We start from the raw sequence: 23,811 nt of genomic DNA on the forward strand, positions 1-23,811 counted from the left end.
AAAGGGACCTCATCAGGAAAAGTACAGAACTGTTCAGAATATGATCAGATTTTATATTTTTTCATTCATCTTTTAGCCACCCTGAGGAAAAAAATATACAGCAGAATGGCTTTTTAAATGCTGTTCTTTGGAGGCAGAAATAACAGCTGCCTTATAGAGTAATCATGTTATAACAGGCATTTTAGTATACATATTTTTTGTTTTGTTTTAGGGAACCTTGGCTGTCTAGCAGTATATCCAAATCTTTGTAATAGTGAGTCATTTTACACTGGGTGTTATTGTTCCTGGAAAAGGCATGCTCGTTAAACATAAAACAAGGCTGGCAATGAGCACAGACTGTTTGATTTTATTTATTTATTTTGTTCTGTAAGGATGAACAGTTTTGATATCGCCATAGGTTAGATTGGAAAGAAGTTACAGTACACTGAAAGAGTCTAGAAGAGATCACAGGTGCCTGTTTTAAATTTTCATCTAATTAAAAGAAAATAGAAAAATAATGATATAAATACCCACAGTCACACTAAGTTTAAATTGCATGTTTATTGTCAAAAGGTTTAATTTCTTTTTATGTGTGTCTGTGAGTTTGCTTTCTTTAATACAAAGGAACTAGATATTATCAGGAAAGTCTACCATTTCCAACACACTCAAAATCTCAAATTTCATTTTTTACAGAAAACTACTTAGGCTGTTTTGTCAATTGGGCTTTCAACTCTTTTCTATATATTACAATCTAGTGTTATGGCTTGCTGTAAGGGACCCAAATGGTATCACAATGTATTTAACTTGCCTTAGTGTTTTCCTTCATACTCCTTTTTTTAATTCTTGGTATCCCAGTGGTTATGGATTTACCATGTTGTTTTCATTACTGTTTGAAATTTCAAGCTAATTATAAAAATTTGATATTACAAATAAAATTTAGGCTTCTGATAATTCCAGTTCCCACCAGAAGTAACTGTTTTCTCCATTATAAACAGAAATGAAATTATAGTCATTATATAGTCCTTCTCCATAGATTTAAATGTTTAGGGTAGATTACAAGAAGTCAACCTGCTGAGTCATTATTTCTGTGCATTTAAATTTTAATGGACAATGTTAAATTATTCTCCAAAACCGTCATAGCAACTTACATGCCCCCAAACTAGATATATTCTGATTTTAAAATGTAAGGGTAGATCTCATTCTTTTCCTTTTTCGTTTTCTTTATTCTTGAGGTTGGTTTTCTTTTCATGTGCTTACTGGCTGGCAATGAAGAGTCATTGAATTTGTTACCTATTTTTTGTAACTATGGGCTTTAAAAAATATTTTCCAGAAAACAATTTTTGATGTTTATATTGGGAATATTTTTATGTTATTTTATGTCAATTGTGTTGTATTTTATTCTTTATGATTATTAAATTTTGATATGTATCTTTTGTCTTTTAAATATCTTATTAAGAAACCATATTTATCCTAACTTCATCAGTATATTCACCTATATTTTCTTATAATACTTTTATAGGTCTGTTCTGTTTTTACATTTAGGCCTGTAAATCAATTGGAATGTATTTTTATGAGTCAGGGACATACACATAAAGACATGCTCTATTCAGTTGGATCTGGACATTTTGAATACCATTATTGAATAGTTTTTGGTATGAGTTTTTGGTTATTCAGTTCTGTCTTTCTGCTCTCTAATTCTGTTCTGAGGAGTAACCTGCTATTCAAAATATTATGTATATTTCTAATTTCAGTGTTCTTTTTTTGTTCCTAGAATTCTATTTGGTTGATTTCTAGAAATATAATTTGTCATTTAGAGTCTTTTTAAAAAATTTTTAATATACTTGTTTATTTTAAAAACTTATTAAAATACAGCTAACTCTTGACCAACATGGGGGTTAGCGGTGCTGACCCCCAATGCAGTTGAAGATCTGCATATAACTTTGGACTCCCACAATACCTAACTACTAATAGCTTACTGTTTACTGGAAGTCTTATTGATACAACACAATTAACACACAGTTTATATGTTATATTTATTATATACTGTATTTTTACAATAACATAAGCTAGAGAAAAGAAAATGTTATTAAGAAAATCATAAGGAAGAGAAAATATATTTACTATTCATTAAGTAGAGTGGATCATCATAAAGGTCTTCATCCTTGTTACCTTCATGTTGAGTAGGCTGTAAAGGAAGAGGAGGAGGGGTTGGCCCAGCTGTCTCAGGGTGGCAGAGTCTATATGTAAATGGCCCCATGCAGTTCAAACTAATGTTGTTCATGGGTCTACTCTATGTATTTTACATTTTATGGCTTAGATCATTTTGCATCTAATTCCACTATTAGTTTTTGCAAATAGACCTATATTTCTTGTGTTTTTTTTTAGTTTTGATTGTGAGCTTATGTTTCTTAGAATTCATTACTGGGAAATATTTAGAGGCCTTTGTTATAAGTGGTTGCCAAAAATTACAATTTGCACTTTTGAATGAGCACACTCTGCCTTCAAATAATATCCTACTTCGTGAACAATGTAAAAGTCTTAAAACAGAATAACTTCATTAGCACTTTCCTTTGTTTTTTGGTCTTATCTTATGTTTTACTTCTTCATGTACTATACTCCACAGTGTTATTATTTTTGTTTTAAGTATTTGTCTTTTAATGAAATTTGTTCATTCTCTCTTTCCCTTTCCTTTCCTCCCTCCCTCCCTCCTTTCCTCCCTCCCTCCTTTCCTCCCTCCCTTCTTCCCTCCCTCCCTCTCTCTTTTCCTCCGTCCCTTCCTCTCTCCCTCTCTCTCTCTACCACACTCTGTGTGTGTGTGTCTGTGTGTGTGTATGTTGAAGATACTAAAACATGATTTTATATCTACCCAGGTATTTTTGGAGTTCTTCATTCCTTCCTGCTGATCCTCGGTAATGCGTGATTTCGTTTTCCTCATTCTGAAGAACTTTATTTTGGCATTTGTTATCATTTGGATATCCTGGGGACAAATTCTGTTAGATTTTTATCACACGGAGAGTGTTTCTGTTTTGCCTTTATTTTTTAAAGGTTGTTTTCTTGGGAAGTAGAATTTTAGGCTGGCAGCTTTTTCTTGTAGTATTTAATAGATATTGTTCCATTGCCTATTTGCCTTCACGATTTCAGATTAGATGTCACGTGTAACTCATATAGTTGTTTACTTTTTTCCCCTCTGATTTTAAGATATGTTCTTTTTATTTGGTTTCCAGAATTTTGATTACTATGTAGGCAGGTGTGTTTTATTTATATTTATCTGTTTAGAGTTTGCTGTAATTTTTTGATCTGTGGGTTGATACCTTTTATCAGTTGTGGAAATTTTTCTGTCAATATCTCTTCCAATATTATCACCCCTTTTCTCTTTTTTCACCTTTTAGTACTCCAATTATACATAAATTGAATAGTTTTTTTTCCCCCATAGATCTGTGTTGGTTTTTAAAACTCTCTTTTGTCTTTCAATCCTATACATTTGGCCCTCTGTATCCATGGTTAGATATGTGGATTCAACCAAATGTGGATCAGAAATGTAGTTAGGCCTATAATGGTTGTGTCTGTATTGAACAATGACATCCTTTTTTTTCTTGTCATTATTCCCTAATTGATACAGTATAACAACAGTTTACATATTATTTACATTGTATTAAGTATTATAAGTAATCTAGAGATGATTTAAAGTATACAGGAGGATATGCATGGGTTATGTGCAGATACTAAGCTATTTTATATAAGGGACTTCAGCATCTCTGGATTTTGGTATCTGTGAGGGGTCTTGGCACAACTCTTCCTTGGATACTGAGGATGACTGTACTTCCTATTCATTTGTCTCTTAAGTCATTAAACTTTTACCCTGCCAATTCCAGTTTGCTTCTAAATCTGTCGAATGACATCAACATGTTACCTACCTTGATCATAAATAATTTTTTTTTTGCTTTTTAGTATATCTTGTACTTTTTTTATTGTGTGCTAGACATTTTGTCTATGATGACTGAAATGAATATTATTATTTCCAGAAAGGGTGTGCTACTTTTTCTCTTAGGTTCCTACAGTGGGGTGAAGTCAATCTGATTTATATTTGAGCTGGGCATGTGCTTTGCTGCAGCTTTAGTTTGATTAAGTCCACTCAGGTTTCAGGTGTTTTGAGGGTGGGATTAGGACTTTCCCTTCTGCAGAGTCTGTTATCTGGGCACTGTGGAGAATCTGAAGATCTCCTGCCTTTCAGAGTTGAGCTGGCAACGTTTAAGAACTATGGAATATCTTTTGCTTTTTAGACCACAGTTGCCTGGACTTTGGGTTCCTGGAGTTTCTTTTCTCTCCAGTTCTGTTTCTTGCTTTTTGTACCTCAAGAGGATTATTCATCACAGATCCAAATTTTTTGTTTCCCACTAAACAGCTACACTGAGATTATGCACTGACAGTGTTATATTTACGTTATCTAGAACCACAGTTAATCTTATGCATGTTTAACTACTGTACCTTTAATAGTGCGTACTTAGGCAATGTTTTACATATATTAACTAATTTAGGGAAGTACTATTTTTTTCCCCTGTAGGTAAAGTATGTGAGGCACAGAGGTTGAGTAACTGATCACAGTCATAAGAGTAATAAATGCAGAACTTTGACTTAAACCTGGCCATCTGCTCTATATTAAACATGGTGATATGGTATGGCTCTCCAATTTCACTGTTCTTCTTCTCAGTTAAATTTGATTCATTTAGCCTGAGGTTATATTGCGCAGCATAACTAAAATGTTGGTTTGTTTCAAATGGTATCATTACTTGGAAGGATAAAGTAGGGAAAATTTAATGATGTTATACCAATGAGATGTTTTATTAGCTAGATTAATGAAACAAATAAGAACACAAATTGTTATATGCTGCTGGGAGCACAATTTTTTATGATACGGGTTCTTTTGCAGGGATTGTGTTTTAAAAAGGAGTTCTTGATTATTTATGGAAATGAGCACGTGGAGACTTGGTAATGCCTCTGCCAGTATCATCTTCATGTTTTGTTTAAGTACATACAAGAACTTTCTTCTTGTCAGTTGTGAGCTTCACAGAGCAGGCATTGTTTCTTGTTTATTTTTGCACTCTACTTTGATACCTTATGCCTTGCCTTATACTTTGGGGCAGAAGATGCTAGAGAAAAGGTGCATGGACATTTGGATTAGGCAGACATGAGTTTGAATCTCACTTTTTCTCCTTGCTGATTGGATCATGTCTTGGAAAGCTTTAACCCATGGTCCTGATCTAGCCCACTGCGTAGTTTTGTAACTAACAATGTTGTTGGCATGTAGACACAACCAGTAGTTTAAATATTTTCCTCCAGTGGCAGAGTTGAGTGATTGCAACTACTCTATAGTTGTGCAAAGTCTAAACTAGTAAATATCTAGTCATTTACAGAAAAAGTTTGATAACCTTTGGGTTGGATGATTTTAGGAATACCGCTTAATCTTTTGAATCTGAGTTTCTTTATTAAGTGAAATAATGAATTACCTAATAAATTTGTGTTAAAGAAGGGAGGTGAAGTATATGAAATTTTTGGCATGGTACCTGGAATGCATTAGGCTTTCAATACATGTCTCTGTTCTTCTAATTTTTATTCTTGATATCAAGTTTAATGACTCAGTGTCTTGATGGATACTCTAGCACTTTCCTACCTTCTCCTTAACTTCTTTCATTGAAAGATTTGAAGGAAAATGATACAGGTACAATTACTCTGTTTTGTGTAGTGCCTTTACATGTGTCAGGCTTTGTAGATTCTTAAGAAAACTCCGGCTGCTTTTTGAGTGAGAGTTAGCTTGTTAATTTTTAGAGATATCAATTCTGTTCTCTGACAGTAATGTACTATTTAAAAAAGGAAAGAAAGGTTAAAAATTGTCTTATCTGGTATGTTTTCTACTGGGCTTTAAACATAGGTATATAATGAAACTACAAATTAATGAATGGACAGGTTGGCATCTTTATGTTTTTACCAGATCAACTAGTTTGACCCTTGAGGGACACTGAGTCAAACAAATGATGTAACTTGACATGACTTTCATTGTTTCCTACTTTTTTTTTTTTTCAAAATTGAGAGAATAGAACAGAAACTGTGATATCATATAAATAACTTACGAGCATACCTGGCCATGAATATTTTTGTTCTTTACAAAGAAATAAGATTTCTCCAGTAAATCATGGCGAAAATAACTTTGTCAACTCACTAAAGCCTGCAGCATACTTTCCTTAGAAAGTCCCAGTATGTGAAAATGGGCTTTGCATTTTATTAATCCTTTGTTAACTTTCAAGATTTTCACTCTTCCCTGTTTTGCCATGTTTTGTTATTTATTTAACAAACTCATATTAAGGGTATACTCTCTATTAGATATCATAATAGAGTAAGAGCAATTAACCTGACAGACATTCTCGTAGCACTCGGTGAGTTTACAGTTCAGTGAGGGCAGCAGATAGCATGCAACAAATAGTTGCAAGAGTAATAAAGCTAATAAAAGGGGAGTATCAGTGAAAGTGTCAGTGGGAATGCCTGAGATAGAAGTACCTGAGCCAAGGGATTGGGGATTCTTCTTTGAGGGAGTTTGTAACATTTAGGTTGAGATGTCAAGAATGTGTTTAGTTTATTGATGAGTGGCACAGGTTGACTCCGAAGTGTTTAGGACAGAAGGAACCTTGTGGAGGTCCTTGAGGTGTCTAAACACAGTGAAGCTGGCCAAGACCAAGACCTGATGATTCTAGCCCTCTGAGGCCATATTAAATACTGAGAAGCATTAAAAACCTTCTCTCATGGAGTTCAGAGTAGCTCTGGGTGGCTATTGCAATAGTTTAGGTCTGGTGTAGGATACTGGGGCTATCAGCGAATGGCAGTGATGATGGGGAGAACAGGGTGGATTTGAAAGTGGGATTGACAGAACTCAGTTGATTGGATCTAAAAGATGAGAGGAAAAATATGTCTTCCAATATGAGCTAGAATGGACGGTAGGCACCACTGATGGAAAACAGTGGGGGAGTACAGGCTTGAGAAGAAGATACGAGTTCAGTTTTGCATGTGTGTTTGAGATGCCTGTGGCACTGTCAGCCAGATACCTCAGGGAATTAAGGTGTGAGCCATTGGCCTATAGAGAGTGATCCGAATCAGGGTAGTGGATCAGATGCTCAGCAGGCGTGTGTGGAGAGAGAATAGGGCCTACTACAGAAATTCCAGCATTTGAGGATAGTGAAAGGGAAGCCTGTGAAAGGAAACTGAGGGTCAACTAGAGGCACAGGAGGACAATGAGGAGTGTAAGGGTCATGGAAACCACAGGGAGAAAATCTTTCAGGAAGGATCAACAGTGTTGTATGGTGCTAAGAGGTCAGGTGAACCAAGGACTTGGAATTGTCTATTAGATTCTGTGACTTGGAGGGGAGGCTAGAAAGAATGAGTTTCTTCTTGTGATGGTGGAGCATCTTAACTCTATTTAAAATCTTGAGCCTACACATTGTATTTCAGAGGACGTTTTCCTCTTATTAGATTGGTGCTCTAGAATATGTGTAACTTTTAATGATCCTAATCAGGTGCTTTTGAGCAGCTTCCATGCTGCTGCGCTGTATTTAACTTTCCTAACTTGTCCCTTTAGGCTTCTCCTCACTACTAGTTTCATTAATCAGACATCTAATTCTCTTAGAGCCTGAGTGCTTCACAGTCCTCAACTCTTTGCTGCATTCCAATTTTGAAACTAACGTCTTCATGTATACAATGAAAACACTTGACCTCAAGTTTTGTTTCCTTTTTCATTCATTCATTTTCTTTCTCACTCCCTCTTTCTTTGTAGAAAGTGTGTTAAATTACTGGAAAAATACCTAAAATTGAGAACTTATAAAATGAACTACCAGAGCTCTCATTTTCAGTATTTGGACTGTGAAATTTTGCTTTCTTGGTATGATTCGTCAAAACCAGTTATTCCAAGGGCCTCTAGGATATGGCTTTGTGGTATGGATAGAGAAAATTCTTCATTGAGTTGTTATTTCATTGAGCTGGGTTTATAATGGATTCAAGTCAATATACACAATGTATCTTTTACTACTGTGAATCCAGGAATTTTCATATAGATGTACAGAGACTTTTCAGACACATAAGCCTGTTGGACATTTCTGGTTGTTTGCATTTATTACTGCCTAACAAAAGTGACACAGATACGTGATTCTTTCCAGTGGTTTTTGTGTCGTTTTCCTCAGAAAAGTATAAGCTATGAAGTTTCACACCTCATTAATGGTAGATGAGTTAGGTGGATTCCTCGTAAAGCTAGGCAAAATTGTCAAAATTTGTTAAGGAACATCACTTTAGTGGACAAGGTAAAGAGGTTTTGTGTATGAAGTTTGGAGGAAAAAACCCCAAATAACTTCTACCGATTTAAAAAATGTATTATTGCAGAAAATTGTGAGGACAAGCTTGAAATTAAAAATTTTACTTAGGTATTTGATGTAAAAACAATTTAGGTCATGAGAGGGCAGTGCACTGCTCTCTGGTCCTCCTTATCCTGGTCTTTTTCATGAGAGTGTAGTGAGAAATAACTAATAAGATCTATATTTGTAGCAATTCGAGTCATCTTGGAGTGGAAAATTACATTCTAAGCTAAGACACATAAGAATGCTGAAAGGATAAGCTTATATGGGAAGGATAAAGCAAAACGTTTCTTGGTGCTGTTTTCTTGGTCCGGATAGCTGGGGTTGATCAGGACACCTTTTCTAACACTGTTTGCCCACAGAAAGAGTGAGGCCCAAGTGTTACTTTGGTGAAAAGAGTATCGTTTAAAAATAGCCTCTTGCTTATTCTTGTATTAGAAAAAAGCCTGCCCAGACTGCATTCATTAGCCGCCTTGTATCCTGGAGTGAATTCTCAGAGCACAAGGCCACACCGTGTGTGTGCATTCTCTGCTCTAGAATTCTTGCACATGCCTAGGTATGCGGACTAGGTTCTCTGGACTGCTGGGTTCTCTGTGTCAGAGCTTTCCTTTGATGACAATGTCAATTTAAAATGATACCAGGTTCATGATGGTTCCCTCTGGGAGAATTTTACACCCTGAAATTTGAGGGGCATACCTTTACCATTCCCCCCTCCTCTATCTTTCTTTTTGAACTTCTCAGAGATAGACCTTCATGTAATTCCTGATAGTTTTAATTTTAGAATGAAAAATCAGGATTTCTGAGAATATTTAGATGAATGGTAATGACTTCTGTTGTGTGGGTCTGGTCATCATGTGGTATTTTCTTTTCCCTCCAGGAATGCTGTCTCTGCAATTTGAGAGGAGGTGCTCTTAAGCAAACGAAGAACAATAAGTAAGTAATACGTTAACTGTGTTGAATTTCATTATTTTTCTTTCTCCATTCTAGAACCTTTAGATGACAGTGCGCTTTACCTCTCATTGTACATGTGGTTTCAAAGCTTTTGCTGCTCAGATCTGAGGTTGGAATTCTGTGCTTCAGAGACTTCTACTGTTAGCACTGTCATCTCGGCAGGGCAAGAGTAGTCCAAGTTACGCTTCTGTTCTTTGTATTTGACGCCATGAAAAATAACCCCTCTTTTACTCACAGAGTTTTCAAAATGAAGGTAGCCCATATCATCCAGGTACCGTTAGAATCCTGATGTTTAATATGATGAATGCTATTGGTCTGTTAAAAACAGAGCATGCCTTCAGCCGGGCGTGGTGGCAGGTGCCTGTAGTCCCAGCTACTCGGGAGGCTGAGGCAGGAGAATGGCGTGAACCCGGGAGGCGGAGCTTGCAGTGAGCCGAGATCGCGCCACTGCACTCCAGCCTGGGTGACAGAGTGAGACTCCATCTCAAAAAACAAACAAACGAACAAACAAACAAACAAAAAACAGGGCATACCTGAGAACGTGAAACTGTGATCTTCAGATATTTCAGTCATAGCAATGATAATGAAACCATTTACTTTTTACGTTATCAAATTAACAAGAATGTAAGTGTACTAAATTAGAAAAGATAGGGAGAAAACATTGATATTAAGATTTAAAGGGATCAGGTGGAGAATATGAAGAGAATCTTGAAAGAGTCATAAGTAAACATAAAAGGAAGGCAGTCTAGTTTTTATGACTGTTCTACATAGATTTTATTTTTTTTCATGACCAGGTTTTAATATTGAAAATGGGGCCAAAGCATATTATTACAGCATACGCTGGAATAGAGACATGTCAAAATAACCTGGGCAGATTTTGCAGGCTGGCACTTGAGGGCCAGATTCAGGTCCAAGATACGTTTTGTAGGACCCATGCACCGTTTTATAAATTGCATCTAAAATTTTAAAATTGAGAGATTTTTACATTAAAAATCCAGATTTTCATCTTTAATTGCAAATGATTGTATATCCCTATAAGGCAGTAATAACAAGTTGGGATAGAACCCAGTGTCAGTGGGGCAGGTACTCCTCAGTTCACCATGATTTCCTGGTAAATGTGTATTTGCTTACATTCCGCCTGGCCCCCTGGGCACTGGAGTTAGGATTCCTGGTGTAATATAATGGTGGAGTTAGCATAATTCTTTACATGTGCACATGTTTCTGATTGCTGGGAAGGAGAAATGAAGGTATTTATCATTATTACATTAATGAAATTTGTTGTAAGGAACTGTAGGGTTTGTTTAATTTTTGAAAGACGATGTTCTTCCACAGTCCTGGTTGATATGATTTGCACTGTACTAAAAACTCTTCACTAGTTCTTGGATATTGCACTGGATGCCGTACTGTGAGATGGTTTAGGTGGTTCCTGTATAAATACAGGTGATAAGAAGTTTTCTTTCTATGCTTGGACCACAACAAAAAGAAATAGTGTTTTCTATAGAATGATAGTATTTATTTCGATGTGGAAGAATGCCCTGATGGGGTTGATACTTGTTTTCTCTTCCTGTGGTCTTGAAAGACAGGATCGAGTCCGATGCTGTTTGAGTGAAGTAAATATGCTTTGGCTTAAAAATATGTTGATGGATTTGACAATTCTTTCAAGATCTCTTCAAACCTTGTGATTCTTTACATTTATTTTGAGATATAACATTTATGAGACATTTAATAGTATTAATGAGAAAGTTGTCATTTTGCAGAAAATGAAAAAAGTAGGAAACCAGGGTACAAGATAAACTTCATTTCTCTTTATCTCTGGGTCTCATTGATTATAGTAAGATTGCAGCGAGAAACAATATAATTAAAGATTAGCATTAATTATTTGGGAGAACTTTAGCTGCTTGAACAAGTTTGCTTCATGACATTTGTATTATTTAAAAAGGTTATATGCTATACCCAGTTCATACCTTTTATTAATTGAACTAATCTCTTGCCACATATTGATTAGTTTAAGTACATTAAGCACATGCATATTCCAGCATCACGTGAAATAAGAAACCTACATTTCAGTGTTTTGCAGATCAAGTGTAGAAAAATATATGCACTTTGATAGGATAGAGTCCTGGGCCTTTACCAGCTCTTCATGGCACAATGTTGTTGGGCAGCTGTGGTGGTGAGTCTGTCCAGGTATCATTTAGGAGGTTTACAGTTCAGAATCTGTTTGTGATGGATTTAGGCTTTTGGCTTTCTTGCTCATATGTGTGTTTCCCATCTGTGAGAACTGGCATCAAGTTGAAGTATGTAAGTTTAGGGTACTTTTGTTTATGTTTAATGTCTCCTTTCCTGTAGGTGGGCCCATGTCATGTGCGCCGTTGCGGTCCCAGAAGTTCGATTCACTAATGTCCCAGAAAGAACACAAATAGATGTAGGCAGAATACCTTTACAGAGGCTAAAATTGGTGAGTGGCAAAGCTTCTTTTTTCCCTCATAAATCAGTGTTAATTTCAAGTTTGAATTTTTCCATTAATGCACATATTCCCAAGATATATTTTCTCCCAGCTTCCTTTTGCTTTTCTACCCTTATTTTCCTTTAACCTAAATTTATTTATTCCTACACATTCTTTTCCTGTTATATTGTAAGTCTGCATATAACCTTCCTCAAATTCTGTCTGAAATGAGGAAAAAGATAGTAATACATTTCCTGAATTAATGTGAACTTTCAAACTATAGGTTATCTGGTAAGATTTGTCAGTATTGGAGCTGAGCCATCTAACTATTTAAATTGTTTAGATTTTTCTCACTTTTCTCACTTGACTCTCTTTAGTTGATCTTAACCTAGCAAAATGTATCTAACCTAATTTCATTATCTCTTCTCCAAGAAGAGACACACAGAGAAATAAAGAGGCTTTTATTTTTACGAAATATTTTCTCACTCTTGAATAGGTACAAGTCACTTAATAGGCCAAACTCTCTGGCTTGTTCAGAAACTGTAAAAGTCTTCCTGTTGGTTTCTGTTAAGAGTATTTTTCATTGAAAATATAGGCCTTTATTGTCTTTAACATTGAAGTAACTTTGTAGTTTTATTCAATTATGAGCCAACAGATCTTTAGTTTAGACCCTTATATTGCATATACCTAATTAGAACACTCCCCAAAGTACAACTGCATGACCTTAATGTATTGGAGCATGTCTTACAGGTGGACCTAAAACTCTAGAATTGCCTAAGTCCTTGTTGTTTTCCACTGAAGGTCTTTCCACTGTACAGCATTTCAGGCACCATCACTATGACTCTTTCTTCTTGACTGTTGCTCGTTTTCCCACTGCTCTTTTCCCCAGTGGGGAGCTGGGTGTGCCATCTCTGGGTCTCTCATGCAGGAATTCACAATCTAGTCTCCTGTATTTTGTTTTCTGAGAATTGAAAGTGAACACTGTTATTTGCCATCATACCTCCATCAAGAATTTCACTTCACTAGGAAATATGTGGGCCTTTCACGGAACTGGTGATTGCTGTGGGCTGATATGAGTGTCGGGCCTAGGATGCTCAGCATGTGGTAGTTGGAAGTTCTGTATTCTAAGATGGAAATGAGTGGGGCATTTAAATGGCCCTCTAGAGGTCACAGTGACTGTCAGAAGAAGTAGGAAGACAGTGTAATTCTTCTGCTCCTGGACTTCCATAGGAAAGCTTGAAATCTTATACCCAGATTACCCTCCCCCGCCAAAAAAAGGACACCAAAAAACAAACAAAAGGTTTGTAAGAATTAGGACTGTAAGACATGATATCCAAAAAAAGGTTGAACTACCACATGTTAAATAATTTAATGTTTAGTGTGACAAATATTAACAAATGTTAACATTTCCATTTTTTTTTCTGATTATAAAAGTAATATGTATTTGTCAAAATTCTACCACCACCTTTTAAAATCACCTATGTGTCTGTATTGTTACCAGTGCAGTACCCTCAGAGGGAGTAGTCACTGCTCTTGAGTCTGCCTCCACAGGCCTATGTCTTGGCTTCTCTAGTCCATAAATGCTTCCTTAAAGATTTAACGTTACCTGCATCAGTCCCAAAGCGTTTTTGAGAGAACAGCAGGGAAGGGCAGGGGGATTATTTCATGCACAGTCAGGCTGTTATGTCTAGAATGGTGAAGCTTGTCGCTTTCCTCACAATGCTGTGCTTCATCTTGATCGCGCGTATCACAGGTTTCTCATGAAGCGTTTCCTTCCTTAAGTGATCGGTACCTTTAAAAGAGCATATCTTAACTGAATGTCGTGTCACCTAAAGTCTATTCAAATGATAGCGTAGAGCTATAGTTACAAATATAAACTGAGATCTGTGAAATATTTTTGTTTGAAAATAGCAGTCTATAGACCAGATTATTTTTCATATAATTGAAAGTTTCTTAGAATGATCCTCATCAAAATGCTTCTAGTAGTTATCTTTAGTGGAATAATAATATGAGGAGCAACTTCAGTTGGGGGGAAGAATTACTCAGTTTGTATGACAGGGGCAATGACCAGAAGTCTGGATTCTTTTTCACGTAGACTCCTCAGGAAGGAATCATCATCCTTGTGAGTCCACTGCAGTCCATCGCCTGTGCCCCAGTCTTCACTGATGTTCCATGGTGATCAGACTCAGAGAGGCTGGCTTTGAATAATACAGTTTACTTATGTGGGGAATGAAACACACCTTTCCAGGGAATAGGGTGCTCTGCCTCTATGTTGTTAAGGGTACGCTTTCCTGATATAGGCATTCTTCTGAAGTTTAAATGGTAATCTAACAAGTTCATGGCCGGCAGGAAAGCAGAGTAGTTTTGTGTGGTATTTCATCCAGGCCAAAGTAAGCTATTTTATTCTGCCTATTTCATAAATATATATGTGTCTGCTAGTGTCAGTTTCAGTATTTTTTCTGGAGCTGTGGGCATTCCTCTTCTGAACTCGACTGTCCACTCTGCCTTCCTGTTCATACAACTGGAAAATAATAAGATTTGTTTAGATATCATAATCAATTTATTTCACCAAACAATTATCACTTACCTTGCCATGTAGTGTACATTTTTGAATAAGACGCAGTTTTTGTTCTCTCAGCCTTGGCACTATTGATATTTTACAGCAGATAGTTCTTTGTTGTGGAGGACTGTCGTGTGCATCACAGGATTCCAGCATCCTTCACCAAACAGGCATTGCCACCCATCCCCTGGGAGGCAAAATCACCCTCATTTAAGAACCCATGGGTCTACAGCGAAGATATAGACAGAAAGAGAACATTTTCAATGCTTGCCATTTTTACAGAATATCTTGGTTGGAAGAACTGAATTCAAGACTGACAGAACAGAAATTATTAAATGTTTTAAAAAACAATCCTGGAGTTTTTTTCTTTTTTCAAATCCAAATTTCTTTTTCGTCAGCAAAGCAATAAAGCCTGGTAACATGTGCATATTAGCTACTATATACTTATTAATCATATAATCTGATTTAGCAATTTAACATTACCTGTTCTTATAGAAATTGAACAACCAAATAGAATACTAGTAGAGTTTCACCTAAGATTAAAATTCTGTGATATATGTGTATATGCACATAGTAGTCACTGAGTAAATATTTATGAAATGAATAAAAGGCAGTAAATCATTATTCATTATTTGTGCTTGAGGCTTAAAATGACTGTGGCTAGAGGAGTGTGATCAGACAATAAAAAATGGCCTGTGCCTTTCCACGGTTTCTCCTTTAAATGTAACAGTAGAAAATTCACACACATCTCTGCATACTGCTCTAAAGCAAGGCATTACTTAACTTATCTGCATCACAGGGGACATATGATTAAATTGTAGAGCCCAGCAGTACTCCAGAGAGCCTATGAAACATGCATGCAGTACTCGTCTTGTTGGTTGAAAATTCTGATCTTGGAACTTTTGGTCAGCTGGGGATTGAAAACCGAGTGGACAAGTGGTTCATCCCTGAAGCAACAGCAAGGGCTGCATCTCTTCAGTACCCACCAGGTGGTGCTGCTGCACCAGTTTTTTACGTTGCTCTTAAACTACCACTTCCCTTCTCTAGTGCCTCACCAGGGCTCTGGCCACACCTGCAGAGACAGAGAGAGAGCACGAGTGAGATATTGTTGTACACTGGGGTGCTTTAGCCCAAGGGATGGCAATAGGGCATCGAAAGTGCTGCTCGTGATGCATTCGAAGTGTTGAATTCCAAAGGATAACTTTTTAGTTTAGTTTTTCATTTAGCTGTGTAAAAAGAGCTGCTTTCCCTTGGGGCAAGTTAGAGTTTTTCTGAATAAGTAATAAACAACAGTGTAAAAGCTAGTAACTGCAAGAGGCTAATAGAATGACTGGTGAGTAAGCGTAAGTTTAAAATGTCTTCCAATATATGAAGGCTGTTTATTTTTAAAATGCTCATTATTAGCAGTCTTTCTAGAATATGAAATATTGGAATTTATGCAGAGATATTTGAATATCTTGGTAACACTGTTGTTAGTCTTTTTTTTTTTTTTTTTTTTTTGAGGCGGAGTCTCGCTCTGTCGCCCGGACTGGAGTGCTGTGGCCGGATCTCAGCTCACTGCAAGCTCCGCCTCCTGGGTTTACGCCATTCTCCTGCCTCAGCCTCCCTAATAGCTGGGACTACAGGCGCCCGCCACCTCGCCCGGCTAGTTTTTGTATTTTTAGTAGAGACGGGGTTTCACCGTGTTAGCTAGGATGGTCTCGATCTCCTGACCTTGTGATCCGCCCGTCTCGGCCTCCCAAAGTGCTGGGATTACAGGCTTGAGCCACCGCGCCCGGCCTAGTCTTTTATTTATTCAGAGTTTCAGCCTACAACTTTTGAAAAGCTCCTCTGTTAAATTATTCGTGCAAAGAGAATTTTGTGGAGGATACAGGGAAGGATTTGTTTACTTGAGCAGATTTTTCCTCTTGTGTATAATGGCCAGTTTTTAAAAAATGACGACAAATGGAAAACAAGTCTTTTGGTGCTCTTCTGTGGATTTGTTGACCCCAAAATGGTGTGTGCTTCATGGAGATCCTCAGCTCATCCAACCACCTTGCTTGGTAATGTCATGGGTGTGGCCTTTGTTCATCATACAATTAAATGGACAACAATGATGACATTAGACTTACTTTCAAGACATTTTGTTTTCTTGTATTTTTGTGTTCAATTTTAAATACTTTAATAATTAACTTTTAAAAACCTAAAACATTTTAATGAAAAATAAGTTTGGCTGTAGTGATCTCCATCCAATTAAATTTGTTCTTTCTTTCCTTTTCTTTAACAATATTTCACTTTTGTGTGGAGTAATTAAAGTAATTGCTGCTGAGCTAAAAAAATGCTACAGGTTGCTATCCAAAACTACCAGGTTGTTAAGTAGAGTCATCCTGTTACAGGGAAGAAATAAAAATGTTAATAAATCTTAAGAAATGAAAAGTTAGCTGAATGGGCTAAGGACTGTCATATCCTAAAATGACCTTCCCTTAAATTTTGTAATGAAATCTAAGATTTTTACGGTGATCTGCTTCCAAACTCTACCGCCTTCTTCCTTCTGTGTGATCATACTACAAAAACATCATTTGTTATCTCTAAAGTTCCATCCTTAATTCTTCTTCCTGATCATTTTTAAATTGTAAAAACAAAATAGGCCATTCTGTCTTAATGTGTGTTTTCCTAAAGGAAGAACCAATCCTAAAGGGAGAACCAGTTTCCCTGTCAGCTTCAGCATTCTTCTGATATTTAATGTAGGTTTTATTTTACTTAGTATTTTTATTACCTGCCCCATAGAATAAATCGCTTTGCTTCTGAATGACTTCACTGTATGGGAAAAGTAATCCTTAGGGCAAGTCCTATTACTGCAAACCCCTTCCCTGTGCCCTGCAGCACCTTCTCTGTTCACCAAAAGAATATGCGAGGATTGGCACTTCCTAGTACAATAGGAGGCTACTGAGGATATTTCCTTCTTCCCATGTTTAAGTGTGCTTCAGGGATAGCCCTGTCTAGGGATTTGTGTGAAGTCACAGGTGATTGGTGTGCCTGAGGCACTTAGAGGACTTGAAAGAAAAGAATTGACCCCAGGTTGGTATAGATTTAGAATTTATTCAGAATGTTTTCCTTTTCTTCTTTCTGTCTTGTTTTCTCTACTAGTATGATTCATTGGCCGTAGTCATAACTGAATCTCTGGAAGAAGAGCAAAATTGTGTACAGACAAAAACAAAGAAACATCGAGATGTATAAAACACACATTAAGACAGAATGGCCTATTTTGTTTTTACAATTTAAAAATGATCAGGAAGAAGAATTAAGGATGGGACTTCAGAGATAACAAATGATGTTTTTGTAGTATGATCACACAGAAGGAAGAAGGCGGTAGAGTTTGGAAGCAGATCACCGTAAAAATCTTAGATTTCATTATAAAATTTAAGGGAAGGACATTTTAAAAATCTAGCAAAAGGAATAAAAATAAAGTATGGATTTCTGGTAGTTGCTGTATGTTTACCATGAATGTTTATTGTATACATTGATCATTTCCTGCAGCTTAAATTAATTAAAGATCTGTGGTATTTTTGTAAGTAAGCCAGCAAAGCAGGTCTGTAGGTTTTAAGAAATCTTAGGAAGTTGTAGCAGACCCTAAATGCAACCATTAGTTTTAAGTACTCTATTTGGAGATAAAGTTTTCAAATAGGCTGTTGTATGAATATTTAAATATTAAATCACATCTTTCAATGCAGTGGATGTCTGTTTTGATTGCTGTCATTGCATAAAAAACTTGGCATTGAGACCAGCCTGGCCGACATGGTGAAACCCCATCTCTACTAAAAATACAAAAATTAGCCGGGTGTGCGTGGTGCTTGCTTGTAGTCCCAGCTACTCGGGAGCCTGAGGCAGGAGAATTGCTTGAACCTGGGTGGCGGAGGTTGCAATGAACCAGTATCGTGCCGCTGCACTCCATCCTGGCGACAGAGCGAGAGTCCATCTCAAAAAACAAACAAACAAACAAAAACAAAAAACTTGGCATCGTTCATTGGTCACAGATGCATCTGTCCTCACAGTGGTGTAGCATGATGCTTTTGGTTTCTGTATCTTTATTCCTTTCTAGGATTTTTACATTTGAAATCCTATTTCTACAAGCAAATAGAGGGAGAAATGAATTTTGGAATAGCAGAATTTGCCCCTGGGCACTTGATGACCTCTGATTTGTATTTGACAAGTGCACGAAGCACAGGCACAAGTGTTCTCTGAATGAAGAACATTATTTTGAAAAGGAATTTACACTGCAATGATGACTGAGCTACAAGCCTTTCAGTATCTGGCTGAGACCATACTATTCTGCTTAGAAGCCTCTGTACACTTTAAAATTTGTACCTGAAGGCAAATAATAGTGAACCTGAAAGCCAAAGATTATAGTTTTGAAAGGTACATCAATTCTGAAAATAGAGTAGTTTCACTGTGGTATTCCATCTCAAGAGTTGAATCAAGGGGGAAAAATACAATCACGCTTCCTGTTTCTTAGACGAAGGCGCATGTTCTCTTGCTAACTTGACTCATGTTATCAGATGTACTGAATACTAAAAATAGAATTATTGAGAGATAAAGATAGGCTCTGCCTCTTGTGCTGTAAGATCACTCAGAGTTCTATTTAGTTAATGTTACAGCAATGTTCGTGAGCAACTTGGCTTTCTTTCTGAAGGAATCAAGGTTGTATTTGACAGGGCCTCTGTTAATGCATTTTAGGAAATGTAAAGACATTGATTATCTTTCATCATGCTAAAAGAAAAGAAGTGGTGTTGTAAAGGCAATCAGAAAAAGTCATTATGTTCCACATTAACTCATGTACCAATTTATTCACAGGCTCAGGTATTTTTAAAGACAGAGAAGTTCTAAGAAAATAATAAACATTGACAATAATGAGAAAACTTATTGCTTAAACAGTGATCAGTAATGTTAATGTGCACAAAATGTGCTTTAAATAGTGAACTTTTCTAAAGGAGGAGTAAGAGATACTATACTACAGATGAGATGGTTGTGGTATGGTATATGGTGTCCTATTATTTAATACAGCCAGTATAAAATTATACAACATCATTAAGATAATGTTCTTCAGAATTTCAACATACACATGTCTCCAACTTTGTAAGGTTTTTAAAGAAGTGTAGTGCAAAAAAAATAGTACATTAGTAGCTGTATAGTACTTAACTGTCAGAATGATTTGCTACAGGGACTAGATCCTATTGCAAGCTGTCAAATTTGTATATTGCTGTAATACCAAACCATAAAATCTTTTGAGTAAAATGGAAAATGTCAGATGGGCATGACTACAAATAATATACTTTCTGAAGGCTGTAGATGTCTATAGGAGGAAATGTGTAAATGCATGAAATGTTATCTTGTTACTATGGATTTTTCTTTATCTGTTGAGAGAAAAACTGTGAGGCAAAAGGAAATTGATTGGAGCCTTTAAATTTTCAGTTTTGAAGTCATTTTTTTCCTGAGGACTAATGTTAAAAACATTATTAGATAAGTAGAACTTCAGATAATTCATGATTAAAGAGTATTGTGAAAAAATAATCTTATTTTCTTACTTGCATTGCTGAATGGTCCAGTTTTTTCTGATGTTGTCTGTGTGAGTAGTGATTACTGATGGATCTTTTAATTGAGTGAGTGAGCCAGGTTGGAGTTTCAGAGACAGGGTCACTCCTTTCACTCTAGTACTGCCTGGGTCAATACCAACAAACACATGCCAAACTGAGGCAGCTGTTAGACAGCTCTAAACAATCTGTAGGGTTTTGCTTGGTCAACAGTGATTGAAAGCAGAGAGATTATAGTTTTGGAAAGGTACGGTCATTGTTGTATAACAATGAATTCATTATTCTTTGTTTTTCTGAGAAGAAGGGGTCAGGACTTAGTTACTTTTCTTTGTTTCATATTTTAATGTAAATTAGGTTATTCATTTCCTCAGAAGGGTGTGTTTTAAAAATCCACAAAAAAAGCTTTTCGTGTAAAGTGAGAACATTTTCATACTTGGAATTATAATTTCACTGTGGTATGTTTTAGGTGTGGTCCCACAATTGAGTGAGGTCTTTAACATGAGCTCCGGGTTAGACACAGATACTAGGACTGTTTTAGCCAGCCGTGGACTGGATTTATTGATCTCAATATCAAAGTTTCTCTGCATTCATCTGTATCACGCTTTAGATCACGTAATTATAAGAAGCCTCCCTTCGGTTGAGATGGAGAGTGCAGGCTCTGGGTTAAGACTGCCTGAGCCCTGTATCCTCCACTTGGGCAACCTTGGCTATGCAGATTAACCCTCTGAAGCTCTACTATAAACTATGGTGGTTGTGAGGATGAAATGAAAACGTTAACAGTCTGACATATAGTTTGCACTCAAAGAACGTTGGCAGTATTAGCTATTATTCTCTTAAGTGATTTTTTCCCCCTCTATTTTTCTAACACTGTTAAGAACATAGCGGTATTTTAAACAGCCTCTGGGCAGTTTGTAAACTACAGGAATTTTCTTTGAATGGAGTCCCATTAAACTGGAGTGTTCTGTCATCTCCAAGGGAGCAGGGCATAGAAGGGCTCTTCTGCAAATATCTGAGATTTCACCAACTTCCCCTGCAGTTATTGCTGAAAACCATACGATGAATAGGTTCATATTCTCTAAAACAGAAGTTTAGAAATACAGCTCTTGCTTCATGTTGAGCACGGAGATTGCACGTTGAAAAGCAATCTTGTTCAGGACAGTTTTGCAAAAAATTCCATTTCCTCGCATGGTGCAGCTGGGAGTCTTAAGCAGTTTGGGGCCTAGGGAATGACTGTGACCCATGAGTACTGTTATTTACCAGGATACCCTCTCATCCATTTCTGGCCTTTTCTCCCTTCTTGTAGAGGAAATGAATTGGACAGCCTCTCAGAAGGAATTGGGATTCTTTGAAAGCACAGTGGCCAGCAGTCAGAAGAGTTCAGTCTCTGCTATGGTATCTTGGCTGAGCCATTTTGCCTTTGGGGAACAAATCACTGTTTGGAACAGAACTGTGGTTCTCAAAGTGTGATCAGCAGACTCTGTTTCAAAGCCCTTTTCAGACATCCTAAGGCATTTAATTTTAGACTAATGATGCAAGTGCAATGGCTGGTAAAGCTACTGATGTGGCAGTAAATAAGAAACAGCTCTCCTAGAAAAGGAGAAAAATGCCCCTCATTTGTAGTGTTCGCAGATTTCATTGGTTGAAATACTCTCACTATGTCCAGTTTCAAACTACCAACATGATGTGAGCCAGCTCTTAAAATTCTCGAAGATCTAGCAGTCACTCTCAGGAGCTTGTACAAGCTTGCCGCAGCTCACTGTTGAAAATGGCTGGCACTTACCATACATCAAACCAAGGCATCAAATTGCACTAGCAACCATTGTATTCTCCAATGCCATGCATCTGGCATTTAAAAAAAAAAAAAGCCAGTTTCACTTAAGAAGGTCCTTGAAATTTAAAATGGTTAATTATATTAAGTCTTGATTCTTGAACATATGCCTTGTTTACATTCTGTGTGATATGATAGGAAATACACTTAGAAAGCACTTCCACTACCTGCTATAATACATCATGGCCTTGAGGTAAAACATTTTAGTGATAGTTTGAGTTGCATGCTATACTACCAGCTTTTTCATGCAACTTTTTTTTTTGCTATAATGAATGCCAAACAATAATTACTTTGATTTGTGTATTTGGCAGACATCTTCTAAAAAGTGAATGACGAGATTTGTTGCCTGTGACAGAATTTGAGCTTTCTACGTGAAAATTGGAATTTTAGAAAACTTGTATCCATCAATGTGATAATTTCCCAGTACTTATAGGCCTTTTAAATGAGATCAGTGGTGATATTAATTAATATAGACTTTGATATTTTGTAAGGAAATATGCCAACATTTGGAAGATTGGTGTAACTCAGTGAGAGTATTTTCTATTTTTTGTTTGTTTTTGGAGCAGGGTCTTGCTCTGTCACTCAGGTGGGAGTGCAATGGTGCCATCATGGCTCATTGCAGCGTCTATCTCCTGGGATTAAGCGATCCTTCCACCTCATTTAAAACTTTTTTTTGGTAGAGATGAGGTCTCACTGTGTTGCCCAGGCTGGTCTTGAGCTCTTCTGGGCTCAAGCAGTCTTCCCGCCTTGACCTCCTGAGTAGCTGGGATTACAGGACTAAGCCACCGTGCCCAGCCATTGAGAGTATTTTCTACATGACCAATGCATGATGTTACCAAATTCTGCCTGGGTAAACTGTCTATTCCAAATGCCTGATAGACTAGTGGATTTTAAGCTACCATAGTACATACTATGAAAAGTTAATTACCTTTAGGAACTACCATTTAAGTTTTGTTGAAGTATCATGAAGAATGTCCATGATTGTCTGGAAAGGTTATTAAAATACATCTCCTTTTCCAAGTATTTATGTGTGTGAAACTGCATAGTCTTCATGTACTTAAACCAAACAACATATTATAACAGATCAAATGCTGAACCAGATAATGAGAATCAAACTCTTTTCTATTAAACTAGGCAGAGATTGGCAAAAATTTGAAACAATGCCACTCTTCAAGCTGTTTTTTTTGTTTAGAAAATACAGTTAAATACTTTATTACATAACGGGTTTGTTATTTTTAAATGAACTCATAAATATTTAAAATATTTTTCAGTTTTAATTTCTAATGTGAAAAGTATTGTTCGATAAAGCCCACATAAATCAAAGTTATTTGTGGTCCTTAATAACATCTAAGAATATAAAGGAGTCCTGATACCAACAAGTTTGAAAACCACTGGAATAGAGAGGGAATCCCCTCATAATACAGTATCCTTTCTTCTTCACTCCAGTGTTCTCACATTCCTTGCAATGATTTTGTTTATTATTTATGATATCTTGCAACTTTTCAGGTGGAAGGGAATCGTTCTGTCTTCCACCATTTTAGGCACATGGCCTTTGCTTTCTCTTGTTCCTTATTTTAGAATGTGGAGAACAGAGGAGAGGGACAGCAATTGCATACTGTCTGTATACCTTGTTACATATTTGGGTTTACTGATTTCTAACTGCTTCCTATGAATTTAATTTGAAACTGTTAACTGTTTTTCTCCCTCTCTCTTGACCCAGTAGCTCCTAGGATAGTAGCTGGTGAGTAAATACTAATTCTATATCAGGGATGACATTTTAGCAGGATTTTTTTTTTTTTTTTTTTTTTTTTTTTTTTTTTTTTTGAGGCATAGTCTTGCTTTGTTGCCAGACTGGAGTGCAGTGGCGTGATCTCGGCTCACTGCAACCTCCACCTCCCGGGTTCAAGTGATTCTCCTGCCTCAGCCTCCTGAGTAGCTGGGACTACAGGTGCATACCACCACACCCAACTAATTTTTGTGTTTTTAGTAGAGACAGGGTTTCACCATGTTGGCCAGGATAGTCTCCTGACCTCGTGATCTGCCCACTTCGGCTTCCCAAAGTGATGGGTTTACGGGTGTGAGCCACTGCACCTGGC

The 23,811-nt window shown here is 36.8% G+C and overlaps 1 protein-coding gene across 6 annotated transcripts in view; it reads left to right on the forward strand.

Annotated features, from left to right (window-relative positions):
• KDM4C (lysine demethylase 4C) overlaps positions 1-23,811 on the forward strand; it is a 419,898-nt gene that overhangs the window by 284,801 nt on the left and 111,286 nt on the right. For all 6 annotated transcript variants that reach the window (XM_030919239.1, XM_010357540.2, XM_030919243.1 and 3 more), the window contains 2 exons: positions 9,244-9,299; positions 11,664-11,772. In XM_030919239.1, the coding sequence (XP_030775099.1) occupies positions 9,244-9,299; positions 11,664-11,772 (165 nt within the window). The remainder of the gene's footprint in view (positions 1-9,243; positions 9,300-11,663; positions 11,773-23,811) is intronic.

This window comes from Rhinopithecus roxellana, chromosome 16, assembly GCF_007565055.1.
Source record: "Rhinopithecus roxellana isolate Shanxi Qingling chromosome 16, ASM756505v1, whole genome shotgun sequence".
NCBI classification, from domain to species: domain Eukaryota; kingdom Metazoa; phylum Chordata; class Mammalia; order Primates; family Cercopithecidae; genus Rhinopithecus; species Rhinopithecus roxellana.